The sequence below is a fragment of the Sinocyclocheilus anshuiensis genome, unplaced genomic scaffold (assembly GCF_001515605.1).
Source record: "Sinocyclocheilus anshuiensis isolate Anshui unplaced genomic scaffold, SAMN03320099.WGS_v1.1 scaffold677, whole genome shotgun sequence".
Taxonomy (NCBI): domain Eukaryota; kingdom Metazoa; phylum Chordata; class Actinopteri; order Cypriniformes; family Cyprinidae; genus Sinocyclocheilus; species Sinocyclocheilus anshuiensis.
The window spans coordinates 6328-14104 of NW_015539875.1; the positions used below are offsets into that span (position 1 = coordinate 6328).

The 7777-nt window shown below is 37.6% G+C and overlaps 1 protein-coding gene across 1 annotated transcript in view; it reads right to left on the reverse strand.

The window, feature by feature from the left end:
* Positions 1 to 353: 353 nt before the first annotated feature.
* LOC107685269 (ranBP-type and C3HC4-type zinc finger-containing protein 1-like) overlaps positions 354 to 7777 on the reverse strand; it is a 7999-nt gene continuing 575 nt past the window's right edge. The window contains exons 2-9 of the mRNA XM_016481796.1: positions 6231 to 6405; positions 5140 to 5226; positions 4542 to 4683; positions 3434 to 3524; positions 3089 to 3356; positions 1978 to 2075; positions 1482 to 1592; positions 354 to 1405 (exon numbers count right to left, since the gene is read on the reverse strand). Of these exons, the coding sequence (XP_016337282.1) occupies positions 1379 to 1405; positions 1482 to 1592; positions 1978 to 2075; positions 3089 to 3356; positions 3434 to 3524; positions 4542 to 4683; positions 5140 to 5226; positions 6231 to 6405 (999 nt within the window). The 3' untranslated portion in view covers positions 354 to 1378. The remainder of the gene's footprint in view (positions 1406 to 1481; positions 1593 to 1977; positions 2076 to 3088; positions 3357 to 3433; positions 3525 to 4541; positions 4684 to 5139; positions 5227 to 6230; positions 6406 to 7777) is intronic.

Below are 7777 nucleotides of genomic sequence, written 5' to 3' on the forward strand. Positions count from 1 at the left end.
TACCACGTTTAAATTAAATTCACATACTGCTCTCTGCATGTTTACTTCACACAAGCTTTGAAAAGTTAATGGCTCATCTGAAATCGGTGTATAAGTTAAAAACTATATACAAATTATGCAATGGCCACATTTATCAGCCTTAAATCTAACTCGGATGAAACTAAAACCGTGTTTCTTATATTCACACATTTACAGAAAGCTAAAGGACTGTGCAGTAGCTGAAGAAATTCAGATGCAATAGTTTCAATTCATGTCAGTTAACTCTCAAGCCATTAACCTTTTTGATAACAAATTGTGAATATACAACACAATAGAGGCTGCGTTTTTATTACTAAACAATAAAATCTCTCACATTTCCAGAGGCTAAAGATTACTCTTAAACTTCTCGGTTCATTATGTTTATTCACGGCAAAGCCAGGTAGACTTTAAACACAATCATTTACAACACACACGTATTCAGTGCAATTATAATTACATTAAAAGCAACAGATTGTTCATTAAATAACAAAAATAAAACAAACTCACTCAATAACCCTGTGTCTGAATGTAGTTTGTTCCAAATATGAACAAAGTCTTTAATGAGAATTCCTAGTCAATTAGATAAGGAATAATTAACTCACATAACATGCATTTATGCAAGTTTCATTCAGTTGTTTTTCACACAATGTACTGGCCTCGTCACATAATTATATACAATCACATTTACCTTAAAACTTAAGCTCCTAAAATAGAGCTTGATGAACATAAATTAGCATAAGTGAACGGACATGAACGCTGATTTGCACTTGAAACGCTGCATGTTTAATATTTCACACAGTGTTGTTTTCTTATTCGGATTACACATATAATCTATCAGCTATAATGTCCTATTTGAAACACAAACTCGTGTGCAACCTGCAATTTGTCCTAAATAGACTGAGTTTGTACCATCTAGAGCCACAGATGATTAGGTTCCTGCTTTGTTTTTGTTCGCTCATAAAATGAACCAAGATAACTTCTGATGCCTAATACTGTTCAACAGTTACATTTAAGGACTCGTGACATCGCATTTTTCCTCGATCCTGCAAGTTTCATAGCTCAAAACGTCCTCCTCATAAACAAGGAATTTATTAATTAAGCTCAAAAGCAAATCCATGTCACAACTCCTTTAAGGAGAACCAAGCAACAAACCAGTTACTATTAACTGCACTGCAAACCAACAGAGATGAACCCACCGGTGAAATATGCCGCGTAGTCGCTATGAGAGTTTGAAGCTTTGTATGCAAGTCAACTCTTATTAAAACTGTTAGCTAATAGTAGTTTAGTTCTTCACATGTCGTTTGAATGCGAGATAATCTTAGGGGTTTTGTCTCTGTCTGTGTGTATTTACAGCACAGTTTCACTGGTTCGATCTTCTTGCTTTTTCCTGAAACAGAAACAGAATAATCATCAGCACACAGAGTGTTCATCACAGTGAACAGGTGTAGGTGTGAGTGAATCACCTGTTGAACGCTGCTGTGATTGGGAGGATTGGGTCGATCTGTGCTGCAGATTTCACAGCCGGGTCTCGTAGGCTTATTTATGAATGTACAGGAAGAACAGGACCAGCCTGACTAAAGAGAGAGATGAAAATACTCTATTTACATAATCCAACAATCTGCTTTTGTTACTTGCATTAAACTGGTAGACAGATCTATATGAGGGGATACACATTTATACAAATATACCCTGTAATGGTGTTTGTATGCAATCTTTTCCATTTGTGATCTCTCTTTTTTTTTTTTAAAGGTTTCATAATATTTAACGCGGTGTAATGGTGTTTGTATGCAATCTTTTCCATTTGTGATCTCTCTTTTTTTTTTTAAAGGTTTCATAATATTTAAAGCGGTCTCTGGGAGTGTGTGGTTCATGATTATGTGGATGCAGGCCGATTATTTACAATCCGTCTGCACTTGCTAGTTTCCAGAAATGGAAAATGTGAATGTATGTAATTATTACCTGTGTGTTACTTGATTTCAGTTTGGATCCAAGTTGCAACATCTCGAGGTTAATGATGTCACTGACACTGGGTTTCTCTGGGCCACACCCACTGCTGCCTATTGACCAATCAGAAACACACACTGAAGCGAGCAGTGATAATGACAGTGAAAACAGCAAGAAGAACTGGAACATTCATACACTACCGTTCAGAAGTTTGAGACCGTATAATTGATACTTTTATTCAGCAAGGATACATTAAAGTGATCAAAAGTGACAGTAAAGTCATTTATAATGGTACAAAAGATTTCTATTTCGAATAAATGCTGTTCTTTCTATTTAATAAAATCACGGTTTCCACAAAAATATTGAGCAGCATGACTGTTTTCAACGTTGATAATCAGAAATGTTTCTTGAGCAGCAAATCAGCATATTGGAATGATTTCTGAAGATCATGTGACACTGAAGACTGGAGGAATGATGCTGAAAATACAGCTGCGCATCACAGAAATAAATTACAGTTTATATTCATATAAAAAACGGCTATTTTGAGTTACAATATTTCACAATTTTTACTGAATTTTAGATAAAATAAATGCAGCCTTGATGAGCAGAAGAGACTTCTTTCTTACAAACCTGTGCAGTTTGTCAGTAATACACCAGGAAAGCGCTTAAATTATTCCACTGTCATAAGGGGAAAAAAAATAATGTTGCATATTTTTTCTATAGTCAAACCAAAAATTATTTAGACACCAGATATAATGTTAGATATTTTTTTTACTAGTGGGTGCATAGTTTAGTCATGTAAGTGAGGATAGCAAAATTAAGTAAACTGTGACATATTACACCCAAATTAAAAATACACCACAGACGGAACAAAATCAAGCATTGCTTGGTAATTGGTTGAGCTAAATTGGTATTATTTAATTGTGTGCTTAAATTTAACAGCTGACAGCTATTCAACCGAATCCATTACATACCTTTCTATCAAAGTTATCAAGATGAATTTGTTCCGACACAGTTTGACTGAGTTCTTGTCATTTTATTACCATTTTCTAAACTAAAATCTGAAAATCTGGAATCTGAGGGTGCAAAAAAATCTAAATACTGAGAATGAGTGAAGTGAGCAGACCTGTGCTGCTGTGGCTGAAGCGGGGCGGTAAAGTGCTGTATCGTCTCCAGTCGTGGCTGACGGGGCCGCTGGCGTTTGGCATCGACAGACCGTTCTCCTGCTGCTGCTGGCGACCGAGGCAGGCGTGACGAGCAGACAAGAGGTAGAGAAACGCAGTGTCGCCGTCCCTGTAGATGCCATACGACGCTAAAGAGCGGCCGTCAGAGCACAGACACTGAGCGATGACCCAGCGCTGCACCCTGGGGTGGAAACCATACTCAACAAACATCTGCAAGAGACAAACGCACCACCAGATCAATCCAACACATCAGATCTGACTTCAAGATGCGTTTCGACCTTTCCTACCTGCTGCTTCAGAGAAGCGACGGTCACGTGAGGGTGGACTTTTACTGTGACACAGCAGGAAGATGACGTGTCTTCTATTACCACAGCTAAGCTGAAGAAGAAAAATCACATCTGTAAACATGCGTCACCATCAGGATTTTAAGTTATATAAATGTATCTATATGTATAGTGGTTTCATGTTGCTTTATTAGATTTCAACAGGAAAGTCATTAACACATTCATACAAATGAAAAAGTTTAAGAAATATGTGAAGTCGCTATAAGTGAATGTTGAATCATTCGTTCAAGTGAATCATTGAGAAATGCTGATTCATCCAGTAATGAAACAAGTGAAGTTTTTATGAGTGAGTCATTGAATCATGCAGTCAAGAGATTCATTAAAAAGTGCTGATTCATCCAGTAATGAAGCAAGTGCAGTCTTTGTGAATGAGTCACAGAATCAGTCTTTCAAGAGACTGGTTCAAAAACACTGATTTGTCCTGTTAATGAAACATGTGGAGTCTTTACAAGTGAGTCACAAAATCATTCTTTCAAGAGATTCATTCAAAAATGCAGATTCGTCCACTAATGAAGCACGTGGAGTCTTTACGAGTGAGTTACAGAATCATTCTTTAAAGAGATTCATTCAAAAACGCAATTCAACCACTAATGAAACAAGTGAAGTCTTTATGAGTGAGTCACTGAATCATGCAGTCAAGAGATTCATTCAAAAATGCTGATTCGTCCCGTAATGAAACAACTGAAATCTTTATGAGTGAGTCTCTGGCTCATTCTTTCAAGAGATTAATTAAAGTGCTGATTCATCCAGTAATGAAGCAAGTTATAAGTGAGTCATTGAATCATTAATTCAAACCAGCTTTTAAAAAAATTAATTCAGAAGTTACTTAGACATTTCAAAATAGACTGCAGCAATTAACATTTTGCCAGAACTTACTCTAGTAAGTTTTTTTGTCTATTCAGAACTGTAGGAGAATCGTGATCTGTATATCAAACAAAAAAATCGTGACTCAAGTTTCTCCAGAATCATGCAGCTCTAGATAAGACTATGTGAATCACCCACAGACAAAAGACATATCTACTATAATCGGAGCATGACGAGGCACACAGACCTGATCTCTGTGTCGTCGGTGTCTCGCAGCGCTGGTTGAATGCTCAGTGCGATCTGCTGCTTGGCCAGATCTGTGGCGTAGTGCACAGCGGCATGAGTATCTCCAGCCTCGATCGCTCGAGAAAGCTCTAGACACAGCTCCTCTATAGCAGACCAGACGAGAAGAGAAGCACAGTCACACAACGCTTACAAGATCAACTCCATTCAATAGGAACAAGATTTGTATTTAAGATCGACTGATATTGATACAGATTATTTGAATTTGCAGAACCAATATTTATTTCATGTTTTACTTGTTTGTTACATTTCATCTTCATATCACAACAATAAAAACATTTTTTAACATCAGCAGCAACAATATTAAAACAACAGACTTAACAAATCTGCTAGCCTATACATTATAAATATTAGTAATGACTAATAATTGCATTATCTATCATAAATGGTTAAAGAGTATGGGGCCAGTTTAATATCACTGCAAACAGCTTTCTGTAAACCGTCACTTCAATAAGTGCCACAAAAGTTTATTTTGTGACTACAACAATGGTGGAACTAGATGAATGATCAATAAAGAAATTAGAAAACATTAGAAAAGAAACCTTTCATAGACAGCGACAAGACAGAGTTTTTCTCTCCACACTTCACATTCTGCAGTCCTTCATTTGAAGAATGAGAAATGTTGGCAACTGAAACAAAAAGAGAGCGAACAGTGAACAATCATAAAGGCTAAGCATATCTGACGTGATAAAAACCAGTCACTAAGACGCTGAACGCGGCTGCTCGATGCAGTGCACCGAACGACAGTCGCATCACAGATCAGATTTCATTTATCTGAATATGAAGCTGACAAGACGATGGCAGAAGAGTTTCAAAACCACATGCAAAAGCACCGGTTTTAAAAATATTTTGGATTTTGAAAAGCCTGTTGTCTTCTGCCATTTATGGAAGTTTTTTTTAAACATTAGTTTCTTATTTATTTGGTTCCACAGCATTTACTGATCTTCAGTTTTGTATACCTAAACCTTGTGCAAGATATTTGTTATTATAAAACGGAGAGTTCCGGTCCTTGATTCTGATTGGCTGAGCCGTGTTCGAAGCTGCTGTAAATGACTCTACAAAGTAACATACACCTTTGTTTACGTTTGTCTGTTGCTCGGCAACCACTTTGTAGCAACCACAACTGTTTCTGAGGAGCTACATTGTTTGGTGGAAGAATACTGTTTTTATTAATATCATTACACTTTATTTCCTCTGTTTTATTTTGTGAAACCTTACTATGTATATGGAATAACCGTTTTATAAAAGCAATAAGCCCCGTGAAGCCATGGTTTACAGTGAATTTATAACAGCTAAGGGGGTTTCTACGCTTCGCGTCGTGCCTAAAAACGCCCCCTAGCTGTTATAAATTCACTGTAAACCACGGCTTCACGGGGCTCGGGGCTTATTTTTATATTAGGCATATAGCATGGCGTATTTTTATTTAATTTGTTAATAAAAGTTCTATGTTCTACGTTGCATTTAGTTGTTGCTTGAATTGAATTCAAGCAATTGACGCTGAATCGCCAGCTAATTTGAAAGTGGAAGTAAAATGTGCACGGCACTTTTACAAGCCATTTATAAGCGACCCTAATTCAGAGGCCTTAGAAACTGGCGTATCACATATGACAGAGTAGGGTTAATGACCTCTGACCTCTGTGAGACTCTCTGAGCGATGACATCATGACGGTGGCCCACTCCTGCGCCTCCTGCTCGCTGCGGAAGGTGAATGTGAGGCAGTCGTTGGGACGCTTGACGAGACGCATTTCGTGACATCGAGCTGATTTGATCTCGTACTTCACTGAGCGCAGATCAAACTCTGCCAGAGACTGAGAGAGAGAACAGATCATCATAAACCCTTCAGCTTGCTGTTAGACTGCTGTCACTGGGGCAGTAGCTTTTGTACCTTATTTACAGTGTTGGGAAGGAAATGTAACAGGTTACAGATTACAAGTTACCCTACTTAAAATGTAACAAGTAGTGTAACAACTTCAATGATTACTTCTCTAAATTTCTAATAATGTTTTCAACTGTTAATCATTTTCAAACACATAAAGCAGGCAGGGTTAACCTTACAATAATGCTCAACACTGAATACTGTCAGACTTACAGAATGCTTCATCACTTGAATTAAGATTATAATAATTTAATTTTAAAGCGCAGACACCACAAAATCAGACTTTAGCACCTCTTTTTACTTTGAGATCATTCCGAGGTAAAAAAAAAAAAACATGTTTAAAATCATGAAAAAATCATGATGCCGTTTTTGAAATCAACTCTTTGCAGCTATGACAGTAGACACTGGCATCTAACAATGCCATGGAGAAAACCCAAATAGGAAATAAAAGAGTTATCGAATAAGCATGTGTCCTGAAACATTGCGGTCTCGAATTTTAGAGCATTCGATGCAATTTAACTGATACACTGTAATAAATACTGTAGTATACTTTAGTTTTTACTATGGTAATCTGTAGTGTATTGTAGTATAATATACCCCATAGTTGTAGAAAACTTCGTACAGTATTGGGTAAAGTAATTTGTTTATATTACTATAGTTGTTATATTACCACAGCAACTATAGAATTACCACAACAAATTAATTCAAGTACTTTACTATTGTATGGTTTAAAAAAACTATAGTATTTACTATAAATTACTACAGTATTTTTTCATGTGGTATAGACTGACAGATATACAAACAGCACTGATCTGATGATATGAAAGTGAGGATAGTGAGTGACAGCAGCCTCTGTGTGTGTGTGTGTGTGTGAGTGTGTGTGTGTGTGTGTGAGTGAGTGTGTGTGTGTATGGTGTGAGTGTCTCTCTCTCTCTGTGTGTGTGTGAGTGAGTGTGTGTGTGTATGGCGTGTGTGTGTGAGAGCGTGTATGGTGTGAGTGTCTCTCTCTCTCTGTGTGTGTGTGTGAGTGTCTGTCTGTATGGTGTGTCTCTCTCTCTGTCTGTCTGTGTGTGTGTGTCTCTCTCTCTCTCTGTGTGTGTGTGTGTCTCTCTCTCTCTGTGTGTGTGTGTGAGTGTCTGTCTGTGTGTGTGTGTCTCTCTCTCTCTGTCTGTCTGTATGGTGTGTCTGTCTCTCTCTCTGTGTGTGTGTGTGTGTCTCTCTCTCTCTGTGTGTGTCTCTCCCTCTCTCTGTGTGTCTCTGTGTGTGTGTGTGTGTGTGTCTCTCTCTCTCTCTGTGTGTGTGTC